We start from the raw sequence: 25,100 nt of genomic DNA, 5'->3' as shown, positions 1-25,100 counted from the left end.
TCAAGCTGTTCTGTTGTGGAATTTTGTTAATCATTAGTTGGTAAATCTATTTGCAAAAGTAGGCAGGCTACTGTTGGGCACCAGTGTGAAAATAAATACATGAAATTTAAAAAAAAATGCATGTATACGTGTATAAGGGTCAATGACACATTAGGACATACAAGAAAATGCAACTAAAACACTTTTAGTGTTTAACAATTTAATTTTAAATCATGTGCAAATTCTAATTATTTCATGAATAATATAGATCTCAACAAAAAAGGAGTAGATTCAAAAACTAAATTAGGCCTTATGTAAAAATGAAGTCAAAAAGCATGAGTTCAATAACCCTCTGTATTATACATGATGAAACGAAATTAAAGGAAATTAAAAATTTACTTACAGGTGAGTTTGTTTCTTTATCGGGACAGCTTTGAAGAAATTTAGCATTACAGTACTTTCTCACCAATGGATGCAGTGAATGGGTGCCGTCAGAATGAGAGTCCAGTCAGCTGATAAAAATGTGACAATAATCCACAAAGTAATGCATAACACTTCTTCCAGTGAAAACATCCATTCCCTGTTGTCTTCTCACATCAAAATTCACAAACATATTTACTTAGAACTGTTAACAGTTAACAGTGCTTGAACTGTTCATATTTCTCTCCTGAGTCAGACTTTTTCACTGGAGAAAGCAATATTATTGATAGGAGAAGGACCGGTTTAAAGTAAAAATAAAATAAAAAAGGTCTTGATGCTGGATTTATTTTTTAGAAACACAGCATTTTGCTTCACAAGATGTTAATTGATAGACTGGAGTTACCTGTGGATTATTACGATGGTTTTATGTTTGGACAAGATTCTGATGGCACCCATTCACTGCAGAGGATCCATTGGGATGTAATGCTACATTTCTCCAAATCTATTAAGATGAAGAAACAAACTCACAAAAAAAAACACGTTTTGAGCAAATGTTAATTTTTGGGTGTAGTATTCCTTTAAAATAATGTTTACTATACTACTACCTGAGTCAGTGCATACAAATAACCACTGATAAAGGGTTATGAAATATTAAAATCACAGTTTCCTCAAACTATAGATACTACAAACAATTAATGCATCAACACATCATTAGTTTGCAAAACAGAACCAGGACACACTTGTGGTTTATAAAACAGATCAAATCTAAGAAGGTATTCTGAAATCAGTGCAGAATCCCAAGAGTTTGGTCACCCAAGTGACAACAGCACCCAGCCGTCCAGTCACTGGATTCATACCTCAAGGTGCATCCTCGTGTTATATAGTGCCTTATAATTCATCAAATATATTATCTAGCCTATCAATTATAATTTAAACTGAGAAAAAAACTCTCACAGTTTACATACTGCAGGATTCAGTGAGCGGTTTTCGGCTACCATGTGGACTGTGATATAATGAGGTCAGAATCCTTCTGTAAACAGCACAATGTGCTTGTTTATTGAGTGTGTGGGACTGTTCTCATGCTTCCATGTATTTTCACAATCCTGAGTGAAGACTTAATTCACATAAGCCTTGAAAGTGCAACAACTTTAAATGAAAACATGTTTTGCATTTGAGCTCTTTGGCTGAGACTGAGAATTAAAGGAGACTGAGATTAGTATCAATGAGAACCGAGGACTCAAGTACATTGACAGATGGTATTAGCCATTTCGTAATGTTTGAGGGATTCATAAGGTGAACAGAATGGATTTGTTTTTGATGTGTCTTAATATTATGTTGTTAAAGAGTGAGGCCAGCTCTATGTATACAATCACGTCTTATGCATTTTTAGAGACTAAATAGTTGAATTTGTTTTATGAAATTTCATTTCAAACTAGTTCACGCTGCTTCAACAGACACCAAAATTAATTTTATTAACATTTCACTTTCATGCCTCAAGAGGCTTAATTTAGTTTTTAGATAGGTTTAATTGAATAATCAGCTTTCAGGTAGCCGTTTATACTTAAAATTGCTTAGGAAAAAAAGTTCTAATTGCTTAGAACTTTACAATTAAGTACAGCATAGACAAGATAATCTGGTCTTGGAAGAATTTGATGGGAACTTTTCTGAGATCAGACTCCACAAGTCTTTTTAAGGCTTTATGTATGTTACTTGCAGTGTCTTTCCGAATCCCAGATGAGGTAAGAACTATCAGCTGCCAGCAAACAAACAATTTAATTTTGATTATTAGTGTTGTAAAGGATAAGATGTTATCTATGAGCCTTATGACATCACAACAGAACCTTTAAATGATTAAAAACAGAAGCTTCTGGCTCTTCTGAGGGGGAGCATTTACTTTAATGACAGCGGCGCTCAAGCTGCCTGAACTCCAGAAGTCTGTGTAAAACCTGATGAGCATATTCTCCAGCATGATTTGAATATGATTTAAATGAGATTTTCAAAGTTGGCTGAAACCTTTGAACTCAAACATTTGAAGACAGAAGAACGAACAAACTGGGGTCATTAGGTACCATCTAGTGGTTATTGGACATTATTACATTTTGTTGGGAACTTACCATTTTTAGTAGCCCACCTGTGAAGATCTCAAATCACTGGCAGTAGCATGACTAGAGTCTATAACGTGACACGCTACACAATGGCGTTTAGCGCCATTACGTCAAGGAGACATTTTAATTTAATGTCACTGGCAGCGGAGATTGCAAAGGGGAAAACTTTAAGTAAGTTACTCAAAAAGAATTTGCAATGGTTTTTGGTTCTATGGAGCCCCATACGTGACATGCAGGAAAAAAATAGTAGGCTAAATCCTGTGCACGATTTACTATCTCGTTCCCTCGTTTTAGTAAATCGTGCACGCAATTATTTTTTTTTCTTGCATGTCACGTACGGGGCTCCGTATGGTTCAATCACTTCAGGTACACAAATACTATTTAGAGGTATTGATGAAGACCATTCTCCCGGTTCAGTGTGTTTTGATGTTACTAAATCTTATGTTGGTAAAATTTGTTTTTCATTATACCCCAAGAGTAATAATAGAGCTATTTGTACTCTTTTCCAAAGATAAATTGTTAATATACCTTATATTTTGTCTCACTGGGTCTCTTTATTGAATGGAAAAATGATTTGCTGGAGAAAAGTGTGGTTGTTACCACAGAAATATCATTTTAGGAATAAGATTAAAGAAGTTTCTTCTTATTTCACAGATTTTATCCAGCAAATCATTATTTACAAAAAAAAAAAAGTCATAAATGTAAATTGTACTTTTTGTAACGAATATGAGGAAACTGACTTGCACTTATTTTGGCACTGTACATACATACTCAGTTACACTATGGTGTAAGCTCCAAAAAATTATTAGTGAAAATATTCAGTGTTTTAAAACCTTCTTCACTCATATGGGAAAATGTACTTTTGGGCTTTACTGACTATCCTGACCAAGAGGAACCGTACTTTTACTTAATTAATTTACTAATTTTCATTTACATAAAACAATTTTATGGTTTTGTTGACTGACATATGTATTTATATTCACAGTACCAGAGACTATGTGAATAAGCTGTAAGAACTTTGAAAGTTTGTAAATTTTACAGTATATGTATTTGATTTTATATATACATACATGTGTATATATGTATATCTTGTTTTTTGTTTGTTTTGAAGTTTAATACTTTCCTCCCCCTGGCAACTGCTTGTTTGTTGTAATTTGTTTTTCTATCTTTTTTCTTTTTCTTTTTCTTTTCCTTTTCTTTTTTTTATTTTGTTTCTCGATAACATGTTGTATGTTATTGTTATTTGAATAATAAAAGAAAAAACCTGTAAAAAAAAAAAAAACTTCAGTAAATAATGAACTAAATTTCAGTTTGGTCCTCAGAATCTTTACACAAAGCTATTGAATGGTTTAGAAAACTTGATTAAGTCATGACTTTTACTCTTTTTTTTTAGCAGTACATTTAAAATGATCATCATTAATCGAAGGGCATGAGGTGAGTGACAATTTTAATTTCACTGTGAATTCTTGTTTTATGTTGTTGCTAGCAACTTTAATGACAGGAATTCCAGTTTTAGAATTCTCAGTGGTTCTGTCAAACTGTGTCAGTGGAATGGTAGAGTTCTCTTCCAGAAGCTGTTGCTGATTCGATTAGCCAGTTTATGAACCAAGTGAATTATTTGTGGTCTATCATCGATGGGTAACAAATTTCGGTAAGATTTTATGCTGACTTGTCAAATTTGGTGATCCTGCTGTTGTACCTCTGTTCCCATGACACCAAAATGCTTTTTGGGCTATGAAACTGAGAAGATTAAACATCACCAGTGAATTTGGCCAACATTAAAGCAATTCTGTGCGAAATAGAGTGGGGTAACAGATTTTGGTAACCCGTATGCTGATTGTTAGATTTGTAGTTGGTAATATAGTCCATGTGACATCAGTGTCATTCGACAAGTCTTCATTCAACAATTCTTGTCTTCTGCGTCAATGTCCTCCGCCATTATCAAGAGTATCTCGACATATTCTATGTCATCAGCACCACACGCATTGTTCATGGTACTCTTGACAATGGCGGAGGATGGTGATGTGGAAGAGAAGAATTGTAGAATAAAGTCATTATTTTTGTTTTATTTGCACACAAAAAGGATTCTCGTATCTTCATAAAATGACGGTTGAACTTGAACCACTGATGTCACATGGACAATTTTAACGATGTCCTTGCCTGGGAACATTTCAGTTGTATTGCTGTCTATGTAGGGTCAGAAAGCTCTTGGATTTCATCAAAAATATCTTAATTTGTGTTCCAAAGATGAACGAAGGGCTTACGGGTTTGGAACAACATGAGGGTGAGTAATTAATTTTTAACAGAATTTGTATTGTTTATTGTTCAAGCTCACGTTCATCTTCTATACAAGGAAAAGGCTCTAAGTTTCCCCAGTGCCCAACAGATAAAGTCCCAAACAGGTTACACTACCCCATGCAATCAATTTGAGCTTCAGTTCAAGTGTGATTTTATTGCCATACAACTGACATAAAATAGTACATTTGTCAAAGCTTTCTCAGTTGTGGATAATGTAAATAGCAGTCCAGAGTTAAAAAAAGAAAAAAAAAAGCTTTCAAATCAGTAAAGGAGGGTGACTTATTTGATCTAGTAATGTTGAATTTATATCATAAAGTAGTAAAAAATAATGTTTTAGTGGCAGATATCTTAATTTCTTACCACAAAATCCGTGAAATAGCTGGTATATGCAGAATAATGACTTTATTCTGTTCTTGTTTATGCTGACCCCTGGTGGTTAGTTGTGGGAATTGAGAATGCCCCCCCCCCCCCCCATAACATTCATCAGCCCTATATTAACAATTTTTTTTATCAAGGTATCCAGCACGATTCAGCCCAACAAACACCAGTGATCAGTCTAACACTAGACAATGTTAATGTAGGTGCTTTAATACATTTTGCAGCTTAAATGTTAAATAACTTGATAACTTTCTTCATCTACTCATAAATGTAAAAAACAAAAAACAAGCCATTAATAAACAGATGATTTGTAAGCCCATTTCTGTTCATAGGTGAATATGATATAGCACCCTTACAAATATTGCTGCTACTCTGTTATGTACATTTGTTACTACAGTAGGACTGTGGTAAATTGACATTAGCCAGCACTGTCATCATTTGTTTTTTTTTTAAATTACAGAAAGATTCTTAAAGCTTTTTTTCAATGCAGAGAATTGGTTAACTAGGTTATATTAAAAGTTTAAAGAAAAAGAGAGCACAGACACTGACAATGATAGACCAAGAAATGGCTCAGTAGATCAAGATTTGCAATATCTACAAATTTTAAAAACAAACATTTTTGTGGAAATCTATGTATAAAAATAAATGCCTTGTATAGTTATATGCAACAAAATATATGTAATTTCTTCTCTCAAACTGCCATGGTTTTAAATTGATTGAAAATGTCAGGGATGGCTAGATTTTCAAATGTGTTAGTTCATTAATATAATCATACCCATTTAAAAATGTGGTGGAATTATACTAGAAATTTGGTTAAAAATATAATCTTAAAAACCACTGAGTGTAAAATGCTTCAAGATCAATCCAACTTTAAAATTTCATTTAACGGACATTGTGTACAGTAATCTGATCTGCAGAGACCACACAGCCTTGACCTGAATAATGTTTCAGTAGTTTCTTCCACGCTGTGCTGCAGTTCAGTACCTCCTGATTGCCTAAAGCACAGAATTAAATAAATATATTAATATCTCATAAAAGTAAATTAGTAATGGTAGTAGCAAGGATTTTATCATTCTTTTCCATAAAACATTGCAATTTTAGGACACTGTATTTTTTAGGACATTTGCATTTCATTAAGAATATATAATTTGAAATAATTCCTAGTTGAATGTAATAGGGATTACCCAGAATGCATAGCCCATTCTGTGCTCTAGTGATGCCCACATTGATCTGGTTTTCATCACCCACAAAGCCAATGTGTTTGGAGAGCCATTCTCTTGAAGGATAAGGTTCAATCTCATTGCTGTGGCAGGAGCGAACCATCGATAGAATCACATAGCGCCACTCACTACCTGCAATTACATCATTATAACACTCCTCATCATCACATTTTTTATAATGCAGGTTGAAAATGAACACAGACATTAATACAATTTTATATTAAAGCACAAACACAAGAGTCTTCAACAAAAAGTGTCACCTTGGCTCTTAGTAATGGTGGTGACTGTGATTTTCTCCATTTGGGGGTCAGTGGACTTTCTCAGTCTATCTCTGATCTGGGCCACCTGTGCATTGTATGGTGACAGAATGGCAATGTCCTCCTGCTTCACACGGCCCACTGATACCAGCTGACCACAAATCTTAACCTGCATAACAACACATTCAAACAAATCTGGTCCTCTAACTGTATACTGTATAATATATTAGTAAGGTGATATGTAAAACAAAAAGGGGATTTACTTTTTTTTTTTTTTTTTGCATTTGAAGTGTCAAGTTTAGGTAAACTTTATTTTATGTGATAGTTACAAATAAATACTGTAAGTTTTGTGCAGAGTTTGTTTTCTGGTGTAAATGTGGCTTGTTTTTTGATAGTTTTCATATTTTTATCTTTCACTTACAGCTTTCTTAACCTCTGCAAAGTTGGCTTTCGAGTTCTCATTCCCTCGTGCAGTTGAAACAACCAAACTGATCTCGGCACCTCGTATGTCTCCAAACAGAATGTGTTTGCTGTGTCTCGTTCTCTCAGTTTCAATGCGCAGCACACTGGTCCGTTCATCCACTTTAGTTTTCAGCCTACCCAGATAGTAAGCCTCTGATGGGAATCTGCAGATCTCTTCATGCTGAAGAAAGAATACCACATTAAAGGGTTACTCCACCCCAAAGTGAAAATTTTGTTAGTTCGCCTTCGGAACACAATTTAAGATATTTTGGATGAAAACCGGGAGGCTTGTGACTGTCCCATTGACTGCCAAACAATTAACACTGTCAAGGCCCAGAAAAGTATAAAAACATCGTCAGAATAGCCCATCTGCCATCAGTGGTTCAACCGTAACGTTATGAAGCTACAAGAATACTTTTTGTATGCAAAGAAAAAAAAGACTTTATTCAACAATTCGTCTCATCTGCATCAGTATAGCGCCATTTTGGAGAATATCCGCTGGACGCAAACTGCATACGCTGTTCCGTGTCAGCCGCAACTCACAAATAAAGTCGTTTTTTTTTTTGTGTACAAAAAGTATTCTCGCAGCTTCATTACATTACAGTTGAACTACTGATGGCAGATGGACTATTCTGACGATGTTTTTTATACTCTTCTGTAACTTGACAGTGTTAATTGTTTGGCAATCAATGGGACAGTCGCAAGTATGGAAGCCTGTTTCTGCCACTGAATAATTTTATTTTTTAAAGTTTATTGCGACTTTTTATCTCACAATTCTGACTTTTTTTCACAGAATTGTGAGATGTAAACTCGTAATTGCGAGTTATAAAGTCAGAATTGAGAGATAAAAACTCTTATCTGCAATTCTGATTTTTATTCTCGTAATTATGACTTTTTTTCTCAGAATTGTGAGATATAAACTCACAATTGCGTGTTATAAAGTCAGAATTTCGTGATATAAACTCACAATTGTTCTCAGAATTGTGAGTTTATATCTCACAATTATGGCTTTTTAACTCACAAAAACAAAAGTCAGAATTACGAGTTTGTATCACGTAATTATGAGAAAAAATTACTTTTTTTATTTTTTATTCAGTGGCGGAAACTAGCTTCCATACAAAAGCCTCCATCTTCATCTAAAATATCTTAAATTGTGTTCCGAAGACGAACAAAGCTTTTACGGGTTTGGAACGACATGGGGGTAAGTGATTAATGACAAAATTTTCAGTAACCCTTTAAATATGTGTATGTAAGCGTGAATGTGAAGCATATATGTGTTCGTCTTGTACCATTCTGTACTGGGTGTCAAGCAGCAGAGCTCTATCCATGTAACGTTCAAACAGAGAGTGTGTCATGCCCAGTCTCCGTGCATGCTCATTCTTCACGATCGGACGCAACTGCTTGTGATCGCCCAACAACACAACCTGCAAAACGAGTATATAAGATTGTGTGACAAGGAACTGAAAACCCTCACAGAAGGTACTGAATGAATGTTTGGAAAAGTAAGGTGAGAGAAATATAGCAAGAAGCCGATCCCTTATCAAGTTTGCTTATGCTAGTTGACCATTAGACAAAGATTGCATTCATAGATAAAAACGTGATACATATATTATATTACTTTAGTATATTATATTATATATTATATTTAAAATTTACTAAAATACTATATTCCATCATCTACTGTATTCTCTATTTTTTGTTGCATTTAAATGTATTTAGTTTTTTAAATACTTTTCTTATTATAATCAAGCATAGGGCTGTGCAAAATGTAATGTTCAAACTTCATTTGGTTACTCTGCTTCTAAGTTTCTGCTGTATTGTTTTCAAAGGTGAGCTGGTAAAAAGTTCTTTGTGTCCAGCAGCTTCCTGTGAATTCTTTGTTTCTTTGTGCTATAAAGGGTGTGTCTTAAGATTAGTCTTCTTCCAAAACTAGGTTTCTGTGCTTTAATAATTTGGGCTATGCAGGCTGTTGTTTTTTGGAAGTGTAGGTCATGTGGTTTGCAGAAAGTTTTTGCTTAGCATTTCTATAGGCTACAATTTATATCCAGTCTGTATAGTTTCTATAGTTTTTGACAGACTTGTTTGCTATGGATAGGTCAAGAGTCACTCTGACCTTCTCAGGTTTAAAGCTGACCAATGGAACAAGCGTCTGAGGTTCTGTTGCCATGGCACACTCATCGATGAGGATCTGTCGTGCACTGAGTGTCTTGGTGAGGTTTGGGGAGGCAGCGGCCGTGCAAGTGCATAGAATAATATCATGACTTTCCAGTTCATACAAACGTGCAGTATTTAGCAGCTTCTTATATCTGGGGATACACACAATTAAGCGTCATGCAGACACGCATTTACATGTAATCACATATATTTAGACATTCTTTTAGATGTGGAGATGTGCTTTAGTCGGGTGCAGAAAATGATGATGGAAATTAAGCTAAAAGTTTTTATAGTTGTATTTGAGTTTCTAAATAAGAGAAGATGCATTAATAAAACAGAGACTTCTACTTACTCTTCTATGTCTGCATCTGTCAGTGAATGGGGGTTATGAGCAATTCTTTCATCAAAGCCAGTTATTGCTTGAGAATGAGGATTGTGACTCATTCGAATTCTGTGATGAAGTGTTATGTCCCTACAAAAGAATGTGAAAATTTTGAGTACTGTTCAGATAAACTAATGATCATTGAGCACTTTTACATGCATACTGATACCGTGATTTCTATAGAAAGAGATTTGCAATAAAAATTTGGCTAGTGAGAGTTTGTTCTTTTAGTAAGGGCATTTCATCATAAATCTTTCATTATAGACTCAATAACTGACAGTACAATATCAAATGTGATGTTAGGTGATCACAAAATGTCAGTTTTTGGTTCATTGGTAGTACCTGAGCTCAGGTTTAGACCGCTCTTGGCGCAGTGATTTGTGTGATAACTGAAGGTTGCTGCCGGGGTAGGGATACTCCTGCATCTCCATCTGTCTGCTGTACACACGTAATTGCTTCAGCTTACGTCCAAACTTGAGCAGGTATTCTGCACACACAACACAAGCACATAAATTCAGAAATTTCTTCTTTACACAAATTCTAGTTCTCAAAATGATGCTTACTGTACCTGCAACTACATCCACAGACTTGTTTGAGGGTCCACAGTAAAGAATAACCTCTCTCTTCTCTTTGTCTTTCAGCTCCTTCAGCTTCCAAGGATTCTTGGAGTTCAACTGTGAGAACCAGTACACTATGTACGCTCCTACAACTGTCTTTCCTGTTCCTATAAAGGATAAAGAAAAGTCGTTGGTTTTTGTGAGGCCTTGTGACTGTGAGTCCATTAACTGTCTGTGATCTGTAAGATTAAACTAAAAAACTGTATATGCTCAGAATGTGTAACCTGGAGGCCCTTGAATGACAGTGAATTTGCTGTTCAGTGCTTGTTCCAAAGCTTTAAACTGGCTTTCATTCAGTCGAGGCAGACCTGCTGGTGGTTCCTCTCTCATGAGCACATATAGGTATACAGCTTGTACAGAGCCTGTGGATTGATAAAGCCAAAAGTACTTTTAAATCCAAAGGACTAAAGTGTATGCAATTAATCTCCAGTGTAAATATATCATTTTAAGCTCACATTGTGGTTCACTTTGGTGTTAAATATAGAATTCAAAAAAATAATAATTGTAAAAATTAGATGCGTTAATAAGACACTAACATCCTGTCCAGGTATATTATTAATAAATAAACTAGTGCTGTCAAACGATTAATCGCATCCAAAATAAACGTTTTTGTTTACATAATATATGTGTGTGTACAGTGTATATTTATTATGAATATATACTCACCTAAAGGATTATTAGGAACACCTGTTCAATTTCTCATTAATGCAATTATCTAATCAACCAATCACATGGCAGTTGCTTCAATGCATTTAGGGGTGTGGTCCTGGTCAAGACAATCTCCTGAACTCCAAACTGAATGTCAGAATGGGAAAGAAAGGTGATTTAAGCAATTTTGAGCGTGGCATGGTTGTTGGTGCCAGACGGGCCGGTCTGAGTATTTCACAATCTGCTCAGTTACTGGGATTTTCACGCGCAACCATTTCTAGGGTTTACAAAGGATGGTGTGAAAAGGGAAAAACATCCAGTATGCGGCAGTCCTGTGGGCGAAAATGCCTTGTTGATGCTAGAGGTCAGAGGAGAATGGGCCGACTGATTCAAGCTGATAGAAGAGCAACTTTGACTGAAATAACCACTCATTACAACCGAGGTATGCAGCAAAGCATTTGTGAAGCCACAACACGCACAACCTTGAGGTGGATGGGCTACAACAGCAGAAGACCCCACCGGGTACCACTCATCTCCACTACAAATAGGAAAAAGAGGCTACAATTTGCACGAGCTCACCAAAATTGGACGGTTGAAGACTGGAAAAATGTTGCCTGGTCTGATGAGTCTCGATTTCTTTTGAGACATTCAGATGGTAGAGTCAGAATTTGGCGTAAACAGAATGAGAACATGGATCCATCATGCCTTGTTACCACTGTGCAGGCTGGTGGTGGTGGTGTAATGGTGTGGGGGATGTTTTCTTGGCACACTTTAGGCCCCTTAGTGCCAATTGGGCATTGTTTAAATGCCACGGCCTACCTGAGCATTGTTTCTGACCATGTCCATCCCTTTATGACCACCATGTACCCATCCTCTGATGGCTACTTCCAGCAGGATAATGCACCATGTCACAAAGCTCGAATCATTTCAAATTGGTTTCTTGAACATGACAATGAGTTCACTGTACTAAAATGGCCCCCACAGTCACCAGATCTCAACCCAATAGAGCGTCTTTGGGATGTGGTGGAACGGGAGCTTCGTGCCCTGGATGTGCATCCCACAAATCTCCATCAACTGCAAGATGCTATCCTATCAATATGGGCCAACATTTCTAAAGAATGCTTTCAGCACCTTGTTGAATCAATGCCACGTAGAATTAAGGCAGTTCTGAAGGCGAAAGGGGGTCAAACACAGTATTAGTATGGTGTTCCTAATAATCCTTTAGGTGAGTGTAAAGACACACACATATAGCATATATTTTGAAAATATTTATATGTATTTACATGTATATATTTATATTCATATAAATTATATCATATATAGATATATTTACTATATAAACGTAAACATTTTCTTAAATATATACATGCATGTGTGTGTATTTATATATATACACATTATAAATCTACACAGTACACACATATATTATGTAAACAAAAACTTTTATTTTGGATGTGGTTAATCGCGATTAATAGTTTGACAGCACTAATAAATAGAAGCATACTATAAAAATATAAAATGTAACTGTTTCTTATGAAGTCACAATTATGTTGAATATGTTGTACTTGCAAAAAAAAAATACTGCAAAAGAGAAAGTTGTAATTAAGAAAGTTGTCTCATTCACTGAGCATGTGCATATATGCATAAAATCTATATTCGAATGTTTTCATAAACGTTCATGAATCACCAAAAATTTCTGTATAAAATGTTTTGACAATCTACAAAAATTTTACAATAGGAACAACTGAAACTACACACAAAATGTACAGCTAATGATAGGTCTGTATTATAGGAGTTTTATGTGTTTGAACTGGTTTTGAAGATAGCACACATGGCATTGCTTAAGGACATTAAGTTCATGCTTGTACATCTTTAGAGATCGTCATGTTTGCTGAGAGTTAAAGAATGTAAAGAAAAGGTTGTGCAACTATTTGCATCACCATTTTGACTGCATACAGTAGTTTCTCAGAACCACACTTTGTGTTTTAAAAAAATTTATCTTACTCATCATATGGCATATTATGAATTTAATGCATACTTTCTTTCAGAATCCGGTGTCTTAGTGCAATGTTCTTAACGAGTTCATTAGCTGCTGGTAAATTATTCACTGCACTTTCCTTCCGTCTGGATGAATCAAGCAAAAAAAATTAGACATCAATGCATGGTTGTCATAACTTTACATCTCAATGTTGGAAAAAAAATATATATGTATGAACTAATACATGAATATACAAAAAGTAAATTATGTAATAATGAGATTGTGTGTAATGCAGTATCTTTTAATGTTAAGGGTTTAGTTGTAGTGTATTGAAGACTCATAATATGGTTGTGGTGTAATGTATTTGTTGTATGTCACATGCTTACATGTCTGGAATGAGTTTAGGGATCACCTCCACTGTGAATGTGTCATTCCTCTTGAATTTTGGAATTTTCATGGATGCATATTTTATGCTAAAGTTAATCATTTTGGACTTATTCACACTGTTATCTGGAGGATCCAAACATTGGGTTGTCAAACCATGGGCCACCCAAGTAAAGTAATCTGGATCCAGCTTCGACTGATCTGCATGGTTCTGTTTCAGAACTCTCTTTCGGATACAGATCAAACACTTGGACAGGTCAAATTCAATTGCCCATTTCTTGACATATTCCACAGGCAAAGAGAAATTTCCAGAGAGTCTGGAATCATCAAAGGATAGCATCCAAGTTATGAGCACATTCTCTATGACAACACAGTCGCTATCATCTACAGCAGTAGCAGCAGACTCCATTTCACAGAGAGGCTTCCATATCTGCACATATTCCTCTACATCCTTATAGTAACCTTTGGATGGGCGGTTTGCAAGTTTGGAAAAGCACCTAATAGGATTGTCAGTGTGTTCCACACAAATCTCAAAGCTTGAACTCGCGCTGAATAACTGTACAGTTGGTGCCCAGTAGCCCCTGTCCCTTTCTGAGGTCAGCTGGACCTGTATAGTGTCTCCGGCTTTCAAATAGAGTGTGAAGTCAGTGTAATGATCCCCTTCAGACATAAAAGTGCAATCAGGATCCAATTGAGATGTATCATGCACTTCCTTGGTCTCACTGTGATCTCTCACATCTGTTGCTAATACAAGGGATTTTGCCTCTTCCCACTGTTCGTCTCGTACTGCCTCAACAATGGCGTGCCAGGTGCTTAGCTCTATCTCTGAACAGGATCTCAAGTTCTGCAGTGGTGTCTGGGTCATGCTCAGTGAGTATATCCGTTTTTTCCAAGTCAGTGTCACCTGTTTATTGTCAAATTTTGGTTGATCCTCAAGCTGTAAATTTCTGTACTTAACAGGAAGCTTATCCGGGAAAGTTCCTTTGTCAAACGGAAATGACAATTTGAAATTTTCGCTGTCTGGATGAACAATGGTGACAAAAGCCACTTTGTATGTGCTTTGTTTTTGTAGATTGACTGCGAGATGAAGTGACTCTGCTTTGCTTTCATACTCTCGTGCCCTCATTTCACCTCTTTTACACTTGTCACATAAGAGATCAATGTCTGTCTGAGAGTACTCAACAGGACGTTCGCAGAGAACAGAATGCATGAGCCTCTGAAGAACCACATCTATGTACCGGCGAATGGGTGAGGATGCATGTGTATACGAATCCAGATGCAATGAATAGTGCCCAAGTAAAGCCTCTTTGCAGGAGAAAGAACGAATGACGAAAGCTTTATTGATAGTGGCCTTTAACTGAACAGTCGCAGGAACTAAATGTGGATGAATGTCATCTGTAGAAATCAGATCAGCCATTCTGTAAAAGTCACAAGTCAAAGCTGCAGATTCGATCTTTTGCCACACAGATGTCAGAATGATGAAACCGCCATCGTTCTGCCAAGGATGTGAATCCAGACGTTCCTCCAAAGCATGGAGGGACCCAAGCTCCTCATTTTCTCTCTTCAGTCTCCTCACCAAATCAGGTGAAGCTGTCACTGGACAGCTAAATGTATTTGGAAAAGGGGTTTCTTGATCAATCAGCTGATCACAAGCTCTTTTAAACATCAGCTTCAGCTCCACCATCATTAACCTGCACTTGCTGTCTTCAGATGATCTGAGATCAACATGACTGGAACTGTCCACATGTCCAGAGAGTCTCTTTTTCTTGTGATCAAGTGCAAAACGATACGCCACAAGGATGCAGCCTTTTAGAGAATCACACTTCATCTCATTTTCACCTGGCTGGTTGATGATGCTGTCAGTTTCACTGTAGGAAAATGCTCTACTTGACTTTATGCGTGAAAGCACCAACTTTTGCTCCACTATTTTGCCTTTTTTCTTTTCCACTTTCAGAATTAAAGAGATCGCGCGACGATTTTTGCCTGGCATCAGACTCCACATGTCTGATTGTGCACCCAAGTTCTGAATATTGCCCCCATACACATAGCTAAAAAAATCTGCTTTGTGAACTCCAATTTCAAAATGATATTCAGAGTCACTGACAGAGATGGCATCTCGTAGGTGGCTAGAGTTAGCGTCAGGGTAAGGATTATTGTTAGGGTGAACATCTCTAGACCCTGTAGAATACACAGTGAAGGTGACTGTGTTATTCAGGTCCACTCGATTTCTGTCAATATGAAATGTCAGGTGTGTGGATAAAGGAATGATTTCCATATGTTGATTACTGATCATCTCTAATTTATCTGCCATAGGAGGAGCCTGACACCTCAGAGGAGTGCAGAATGTAGTGTCTGTGTGTTCTGTCAGAAATTTTGACACTTCATGGTTAAACATTATGTTTAACTCTTCTACCATTAGATTTGCTTCTCTCTCCCCTGGCTTCCGGTGTTTATCAGGTTGGGCATATTTCCAGTCTTCTTTAAGTCGTGCTTTGCGATGGCTTTGGGCAAAACGGTAAGCCATCCTGACACAGTCCTCCAAAGTACCTAATCTTAACTCATCATCACACTGACTTATTATATTCTCAGCCTCCCTGTAGTTCAGCTTCTTTTTAGATTTTACCTTGGAGAGGTAAAAGGTCCTTTTTGTGATAATGCCTGATTGCTTTTCCACTTTGATAATTAATGAAATGGCTTTACGATCTTTACCTGGGAGAAGGCTCCAAAAGGTGGTGGCAAGATGTTTTGGGAACATGAATGTAGGTTCTTTTCCTGGATCATAAAAAGTTGCTCCCATCTCTTTTGCAAAGCTATCAAGTGAACTGTCCTTAGACACGAAACTAGCCACATCTGCAACATGAACCCCTATTTCATAGAAGTTTCCCAGATCATTAATACTAATGGCATCATCTGAGTCTCTAGTTGTGGCTGAATCAATGGTAAAGGTTTGTAAACCTCTGAAATCTCTTCTTTTCTTGTCATCTGCTTTCATCTCTGGAAATGAGTCCTCTTGCAGTAGAGGAGGAGGCGTTAGTTTGAACTCTGATTTTAAAATCTTAAGTCCCTCCTCTAAAGATGTCCCAATTGGTAGAATATCCGTAACTCTGCCTAGCGGAAATGAACAGTGTTCTTTCCAGCCCAAAATCTGAACAACAAAAACATGGTTGTGTTTTGTTTGTTCATCAACACGAAAATTTCTTGTTATTGTCCAATTACCATTGGAATACTTCCATACTGGAATAAAATTGCGAGTCTCTTTTCTCACCAAGACGCGAATTTTGGTGGTGTTGTGATTGAGGGGTATCAACATTTTTGGCACCAAATATTTGTCAGTGTTCTGTGTTTGTTTGTGATAATTTTCATCCTCTAAAATACACACAAATTCTGAGGATGTTGGTTGTCTGATTGTGAAACCTAAAACTTTCCCAGTAAGAGAGCCTTCATCATCTTGTCCAGTCTCAACCACAACTTCATCCCCAGAGAAAGACATGCCAATGTTCTTCCTACCTTTAATATTAATATGTTCAGATGGATTGTCATAGGGTACTACATATCCTGACTGAGGTCCCTTCATCACCAATTCTCCATGCCTGTAGATAGCAGGCTGTTTCCTGACCAGCTCCAATAGGTTTTCCTTTTCAGAGGAAGAGAATAAAGGCCTCCTTTGTTCGTTCTCTTCATCTGAGTCTTGTACATCAGAATCATAGTCATCCATCTCTTTCAATATAGCATCAGTTTCATCCTGAGGAGGTACATCACTCTCAGACATTTCTACCTTTTCTGTCTTTTGAAATTTCAAAATTTCCACTACTTCCTGCTGTAGGATGTCTCTGTTAAAGTTATCTGGTTTAATGCTCCCCTTGCTGATGCAATGTTCTATGTAGGACCTCCAGATTTTTGAGCATTTTCCAAAACAACAAAGAGCACCAGCATCTCCAACTACAATCACCAGTGATTGGGCTCTGGTCAAGGCAGTGTTCAATGCACGAATGTCATTAAAAAACTCTGGGCAGCTTGACTCTGACTGAAGAAGTCTGTCTCTTGTCTGAACTGTTGTTATGATGATGACCCTGAACTGTTTCCCTAAGAACACAGAATTGTATAGGTAGGTTGTATTTTAAAAATAACAATAATAAATGAACAATTTGTGACTGAAATAAAATGCAAGACTGAGATTATTCAATTTTTTCCCCCCTAGATGAATCAAACATTTTTCCTAAACTCCAGCAGACAGTGATGTTCTGAACCCCCAGTACCTTGAATGTTTGCTAAATTTTGAACAGACACTCCATGAACTGCTTTCTGGCGGAGATGATTTTTGATGACATCAAGCTTAAGTATTGAAAGAGAAAGAATGTATTGATGATGTATCAGTACTGTGATTGTAACAGAATTTAAGCAGAATTCTAAAATTACTTGCATTTCTCATGCCTGCTTAATTAATATTAACAGTTGACATTTAATTATTGTTAATAGAGCATGTCACCATGCAGCGAGTATACAATATGTTATTAATATGTTTTAGTCATAAATCATTTTCCATATGTCAGAGTGATAAATGCTTTGAATTGTACCTGTTGGCCTTCACTCAGAACACAGATTTGCTTCGGCTCTTTATGACCCCATTCCACTGGCCAGTCAGTCAGAAGTTCTCTCACCATGTTGATCACACTGTTGACCTCAGCAAGATTGAACCAGGACATGGAGGTGGAATTCAGACGACATTCTCCTCTGACATGCTGAAAGATCAAGGGGTGTAGCCTTGGGTGGGGAGGGATCTCTCCTTTGGCCTTGATCCCATCACTCACATAGAAGTAAGTGGATACAAACTCCACTATTTCTGCAGTGGAACGGTAGTTCTCATTAAAGATGACTCTACTTTTCTTGGCAATGTTGCTGCTCTCATCCTGGTAGTAGCGGAAGAGACGATACAGCAGTGTGTGTTCTGATCGTTTGTCATCGGTTACAGAGAAAAGTTTTGGAGCCATCTGCATGTGGTCTCCTGCTAAAACCACTCGAGTGTGTTTGCCTGCTAAGCCCAGAGCCATGAGTGCTTCACCCTCCAGCATCTGAGATGCCTCATCAATCAGGATATGACTGAAGAAACCTTCAGGAACCTTCAGCTCACGAAAATGTCGTGCCATCGATGTGGTGGTTATAATGATACGGTGTGACTCTAGATCAGACATTGCTGGGCGAATGAAGGACTGTCTATCTGGAGCGAAAAGACAGTATTTCTGAGTGATGTCATCAGTTGCCTTGATGGAGGCTCCACCTTTGTTAGCCTTAATCCTGAGTATTTTGATGTTTGGGTGTCCATTTGTTATGTATGGATGGAAGTGCTCTCTGACATACAAGTCAGCAGAACTATATGGAACAAAACTCAAAATTAAGATTTCTTAAAACATACATTTTAGTAGACAGAAGCTTTTATATTCACAGGGGAATATTTCTATACAGATTAACTGTTGCTATCTCTTTATTCAAATAAAAATAATATTGCATTTTATGGACACATAAGTAACTCTTTTATGCCATTCTTTTGAATAATTAATTCTGATTTGGTCAGTTCTTTGGTAAAATACTTTTGTATAATTACCACTAAACTATAATTATTGTATAATGTCTGATATAATTTTTCAGTTTCTCTCTTCTTACAAAATTATGTAAAATGAACATAACTTACCTGTTAGTATATGTACAGATGAGCACTTTGTTTTGAGAACGAAGGGCCAGCTGTTTGGCTGCTGAGGCGAGACAAAGCGTCTTCCCGGTGCCAAATGGCCCGTATATAAGCAAGGGAGGAGTCACTTTGTTGACCTCGCACTTGCCAAGGATGAAGTTCAGGGCGATTTGTTGCTTGTTATTCAGTTCAGACTGTTTGGTTATGTTCACAGGGACACAACTGTTACTGAAGTCAGGCAGAACATTGTGCAAGTCTGGTAGGTGGTCAATAGCCTGGTGTATCTGACAGAATGACAGTCTATCCAACTGAAACTGAACCTCCATTTTACACCTGGTTTCTTTCCTCAGCTGTAGCTCAGACACACACTGTGCAGACAGAAGAAGACCGATGTGACCCTCGCCAGCAGCCTGTTTAAGCACCAATGCCTCATACACATGGTTTCTGTGATCTACTGACACACTGGCCTTTGCTGGTATGCAATACACCAAAGCCATCTGCACCCCTCGCTTAAGCATCAGCCCTTCAGGAGAATCTAGTGTGAGCAAGCAGGACACCTTCAGAGTGGCAAAAAGCTTCCCTGCAGCAGTGGAAAACTGTGATCTGCCATCACTCAACTGGTTAGAGAGAGACACGCTCCCACAAACATTTAATCTACAAGTGTGGAAAAAGAAGAAAACAGGATGAACCATTAATATATTACATATGTAATTTAAATATTAAAAAATAGGAAATGAGCAAGCACCATTAAAATATGTCAAGAGTTCAAAAGAGTGGCAATAGTGTTGCCACTGAGACATATAAAAGTGATGGGAGTATTCTATTTGAATGTTAATGCCAACCCATTCATCCACTTCTTCATTCAGCAATCTACTCATCTTTTTATATAAAAAAGATATCATGCTATACATAACAACGGCAAACTGATTTTTCAAGCAGCCCTGCCCATGGCTTACCCATTCATGGAAACAGCAATTAGCTTGTTAGAAAAGAATGCCTTTAATCTTTGCATTGAGTTTGCTTTCAGTTACTTTCATATCCAGTTTAGTTATTATACCTGCCTAGCATTATCAAACTCAGAGGCCATTACATGATGTGATATCATGGAATGCCTCTGGTCCCTGAATGAGTTCAAATTCCAGCGTTAGAGGCATGTGATGAGGAATAAGTAACATTACAATACACTATTTTAGATGTAGACATTCTATTAAAGAAGTAGAATTTGTTTAGGTAGTAGGACAATGTTGCATGTGACCCACACTAAGTACTCTGTGACTCATCTGTATGCAGATTATTTAAAAACCCCAGGAAAATACAGGAACTTATCTGCTAGGGAAAATATGTCTGTGGGTGTGGCTGACAATGTGACATAAGATAAATTATACTCCCTTAATGATAACGTGGCCCTGTAGACATCAACAAAAGTTTCTTGAACTTAGATCTGCATGTAGTACTATTTACAATTACATATTGGATCTCTGTTACCATAAGGATATAACCTCTCTTGGCACTAAAGAACCAATCATTATAATAGAATCCACCTGCGAACCCCAACCCAAATCTGTTTATCCACCTATACATTACATCAATGTGAACTTTGCCCACATTTTATACTATCATTAGAACAGGATTAAATTTGCATTTAAAAAGACTAAAATATTGGTAAACATAATGTGTCCTTGGTCTATACTTATAAAAGATGCACCTTATTTTTAACTAGCACAGCCAAAACAGCTGTGCGAAAAAGCTATGCTGCTTGATATTACAAACTGGTATTTGTTAATATATTATTTTAACTTCTTTATTGCAATCTTGCACACACTAGTTTGTTGCATAAATAGTTTTACTATTTACTGTACATTGTTATTCTTCTAGTTATTTATCAATAGTTTTGCACATTCCTAAGAAATAGCTTACTTCTACATTGAAAAAAAGGATAAGCAGGATTTTTTTTCCTAGACCAGCAAACCCTGCGGCTGATTCTAAAGATTTAATTAGCTTCAACATTGTTGATTGCCTAATCCAGGGGTGTCAAACTCAGTTTCTGGAGGGCTGCAGCTCTACAGAGTTTAGTTCCAACCTTGCTCCAACACACAAACCATGTAGTTTTCAAATATGTCTGAAGGACTTGATTAGCTGGATTGGGTATGTTTAATTAGGGTTGAATCTAAACTCTGCAGGGCAGTGGCCCTCCAGGAATTGAGTTTGACACCTGAGGCTGTGGCCTTAATCAAGGCCACCCAGTCCTGTTCCTGGAGATCTACCTGCAGACTTCAGTTCTAACCCTGCCCCAACATAACAGTTTGCAATTATCAAGTGCTCCTGAACATCTTAATTACCTGGTTCAGGTGTGTTTGATCAGGGTTGGAGCTAAACTTTGCAAGAAAGTACATCTCCAGGAAAAGGATTGGACACCCCAATCCAAATACTAACCCATAACCCAGGGGTGTTTCAATTGATGTGCTATTTCTACAAGCTATTTGTACCTGCTAATGAGCTCTTCCTCTGCAATTTCCTCTCTGAACAGGAAGTGGTGAGCTCTCTCTCTGTAATTGTTCCGATGGAGTGGGGAACTGTGATCTGCATGGGAATTGAACTGTAGGTTAATCTGGGGTGGTTTGTATATACTAAGTAACTGCTCATCCTCCTCCCTTCTGGCAAAGAAGGGCACGATAACCCTGTTTCCTCTGTTCCAGCGCTCATCCGAAAAAATCTCAGCACACTCGCTCTCGTCTGCCTCATCTGGCTGGACATGGAACTGCTGACCAACTCTCACTTTCAGTTTCCTAAGCAGAACTGGACGTATGTCGAAATCGAATACCAACCATTGCTCGTACACACCGGGGCGGAACGACAGGAACGACACACTCAGCTGGTAGGTGGAGTGAGAGGAGCAAAGGTGGTGGCCTGCAATGTATGAGATTGGGGGGAAGGTGTTCTTTAAACTGTCACTCAAAGAGAAAACAGCGCCATTTTCTGCTTTCAGTAGAGCCACATGAGCCAAGGACCTCTACACAAACACAGAAGACAAACAAGGAGATAATTAGTAACTAGTGTGCAATACGGCTGAGTGTAAGATAATGCTGGTTAGTGCAGTTTAGTATTTCCAACCTCTGTGATGATTGTGAATTTCCATCTGATTTCAGTGTCTTCTTGTAAACAGTCCAAACTGAGGTTCTCATCATGTGTAACACACACATCGTCCACCTGCTCGGAGATCTGCAAAATACACATACATGCATCTAAGATATTAAACATTTTGTTGTGGAATTTATGTTAATTGTTAAGTTAGTATAAGTAAAATAATTCAAGGGATAGTTCACCCAAAAATGAAAATTCAATCATCACTTGCCCTCAAATTGTTCCAAACCTGTATGAATTTCTTTCAGCTGTTGAACACATAAGAAGCTCTCCTCCTGTGTTTCATGAGGCAAAAAAATGGATTTGGGTGAACTATCCCTTAAATTTGCATGGTTTCAAATTTTTAAGATGGTTCTTCCGTGGTTGTGCACTGTTGCATTGTGCAGTTTTTTGTGCATTATACTTACAATAAGAATCTCATTGCAGCTGCGTCTATACTCTTCCAGGAGTTTCTCCTTGTATGACAAAGGCTCATGAGCTCTCGACTGACCATCTTCTTGTCTGCTCTGTTCGTCCAGGCGCTGTCGCTGAGTTATCAGATGAATTAATCTTTTGTGGTCAAGGTTTGTGTGTTTTTGTAAGTTCCACACCGCAGCTTCTTCTGGGCTACTGGCAAAAGTGCAACGGTCATGATGCACATAGCACCCGACATCCTCCTTAAAGTACCAACACACTTCATATCGATTAGGGCGTGGTTTAGTGGGCCGCATAGACACAGGGCTCCATTTGTGACCTCTGACCTTTGCTCTGACTAGCAAAAGATTGTGAGAGCAACGGTGAGACGTTGCAATGATAGAGTAAGAAATGCGTGACTTTTTATGAGTACAGTCGTTACAAGCAGCTCTCAGCTCATACATCTGCATGAACTCTTGCAGCTGAGCATCTCTAGACTGTACTGTAGACATTTCTAGAGATTCAAGCCATAAACACGCATACAGTCTTTAGCTGGCACTCTCATCTTCAAGTACTGCTGTAGAATCTACCTAATGTGAGGAAAGAGAAGAACACAGCTCATCAGATGACCCTATATTGCTCACATAAGAGAGAGAGTATGCAAATATAATTCAAATTTATACCAGAGCATAAAAATCCCACTGAAAAACTGCTGCTATATTGCTGTATTTAGACCTTTGAACAGCTATAGGGAAGTATAAAGGATAAATTATGTTTCATAATAGGTAGAGATCCTTCATTTCAGATTTTGCTTCTTATGCTGGTAATTGTCAAGAGATTTTGAACCCCTATTTGTCTGTCATTTTATGGGTAATTTTAATAATTCTTTTAAAGAGCGTGATATTTTGTTAAATAATTCTTTGATAAAAGAGATTTGAATTAATAAAACATTTCTGTTGTACTTCTCTTTAATTATAAGTAGTTCATTGTTAATAAATAAGCAAAGATTCAAGTGTTCTGTAATTATCGGCCAGATTTGTTATGGTTATGTGAGAAAGAAAAGCTATGGGGTGTACAATACAAGGTCGAGATTATCATGCATAGAAGTCAAAACAAAAGGCGTATTTTCTCGTTTGACAAGCGGTCACAACATCTAGCAACCAGATTTAGAAGGCATGTAAAACCATGAAAACAAGAGAATCTGACTCCATAGAACAGGTTTTGGGTCAAATAGCATTCAGACAGATATTACTGTAGTTAACCACAAACCTCTTAACCTGAAACCCGTGAATGACAGTATGCAGTTTATTTGCCAGGGTGGATAAATGGAGTTATAGGTCATGTTAGGATTTTTTTAATTAGTGTGTAATGAAAACTATGTAAAGGGCCTTTGTAAATATTGCACAAATGCATTACACAAAACCTGCATATGCATAAGGATTGATTTCATTGCAATATTTATCTTCTGGTACACAGACAAGGGTCAGATATCAAAGCACACAGGTTGTTGCTGAGCAGCCCTGCTAAATTATGAGGTGATTACTTCAGCCTAGAGTAAATACTGTTTTTTTTATTAGTGACCAACACTAATACTACCAAATGATGATGCATCCTATATTCTCATTTCACAAGTATGCAGACGTTTTTGTGCTGGCACCAGGAAATTCTACCAGTTTGACTACTCTTGAGCAGTCAGGTGCCATTTAAACAAAGTTTATCTCTTTATCACACAAGATACTAAAAATGGATTCACATCTTTCCACACATCACATTCCACACATTCACTACCCTTGAGAGACAGGATGTTTATAGGTGAACAGTCATTATTTCCTGAGAGTGTTCACCAAGGAAAGGAAAAGTTTACAAGGAAATTATTTATTTTTTTTAACCATGTTATAGCACCTTTTTGCACGACTTTTATGTAGCCTCTATAATAACCGAACAGTTGGAGAGCCTTTGTCCTACTCGTTGTGGTTCCTTTTTCTAGTTTGTGACTTTCGGTTGAATTTACTCATCCATTGTTTTGAGACTATTTGGCGCTACACCGTTTCCTTCATCACTGTTCAATTTTCAACTGAAATGTTAAGTTTGAATGAACATGTTTATTTTGTGTTTATCTACGACAAATCAGCAACAAGAGTAGATTTCTTATTATTTTCAATATTGTGAATTACCCTGTTGTAAATTATAGACTACACTTCCTGTTAAAGCGTCGCACCCAATGGCTGATGCAAAGAAACGACAACATTGCACTAATAAAAAAATGCACTTTATTATAAACCAAGGAACATGGAAAATAAGAACAGCGCGTGCTGTGTAATTAGACGCCTGACAAGCGGCACACCTAAAACAGAACAGTACCCATCCTTTCCACACAAATAAAACCGCTTAATTCATTTTAACCTACCTTTACATTTTTAGTAGAGAAACATGAGCTTACCTGCACTCGAAAACATCTCCATCAAGTGCACACAACGCAAAACCAACTTCATCTACCTGTAGGTTATTAGAAGTATTGCCGTCGCGCGTTACTTGAGTTTCGTTTTCCTGGGAGTGAGAGGGCACTGTGAGGTCATGTTTGCCCTTCCCTTTTTCTGTTTG

At 37.3% G+C, this 25,100-nt stretch overlaps 1 protein-coding gene across 1 annotated transcript; it reads right to left on the bottom strand.

Moving 5' to 3' along the window:
* Nucleotides 1-4,928: 4,928 nt before the first annotated feature.
* Nucleotides 4,929-25,054, bottom strand: LOC306881169 (3'-5' exoribonuclease HELZ2-like). Its single transcript, XM_079435099.1, has 19 exons — nt 24,940-25,054; nt 22,514-23,089; nt 22,077-22,184; nt 21,452-21,975; nt 18,969-19,619; nt 17,857-18,649; nt 17,539-17,614; nt 13,285-17,365; nt 12,959-13,044; nt 10,497-10,634; nt 10,224-10,379; nt 9,998-10,142; nt 9,626-9,745; nt 9,233-9,425; nt 8,409-8,543; nt 7,079-7,300; nt 6,661-6,826; nt 6,365-6,532; nt 4,929-6,175 (listed from the first exon to the last, which is right to left on the bottom strand). Exons 2-19 carry the CDS (start codon nt 23,009-23,011, stop codon nt 6,063-6,065), a joined length of 8,373 nt encoding a protein of 2,790 aa, XP_079291225.1. The 5' UTR covers nt 23,012-23,089; nt 24,940-25,054; the 3' UTR covers nt 4,929-6,062.
* Between the last annotated feature and the right edge of the window lie 46 nt (nt 25,055-25,100).

The sequence above is a fragment of the Barbus barbus genome (assembly GCF_936440315.1).
Source record: "Barbus barbus genome assembly, chromosome: 15".
NCBI lineage: Eukaryota > Metazoa > Chordata > Actinopteri > Cypriniformes > Cyprinidae > Barbus > Barbus barbus.
The sequence above is the reverse complement of the archived record's forward strand: the minus strand, read 5'-3'. Positions and strand labels throughout refer to the sequence as shown.

Coding starts and splice junctions, on each gene's coding strand:
- LOC306881169 (XM_079435099.1), bottom strand. CDS start 23,011: ATGTCTACAGTACAGTCTAGAGATGCTCAGCTGCAAGAGTTCATGCAG. Junction 13,045..13,284: donor CCTAAACTCATTCCAGACAT/GTAAGCATGTGA, acceptor TGATTCATCCAG/ACGGAAGGAAAGTGCAGTGA. Junction 10,380..10,496: donor TGTCATTCAAGGGCCTCCAG/GTTACACATTCT, acceptor TATCCTTTATAG/GAACAGGAAAGACAGTTGTA.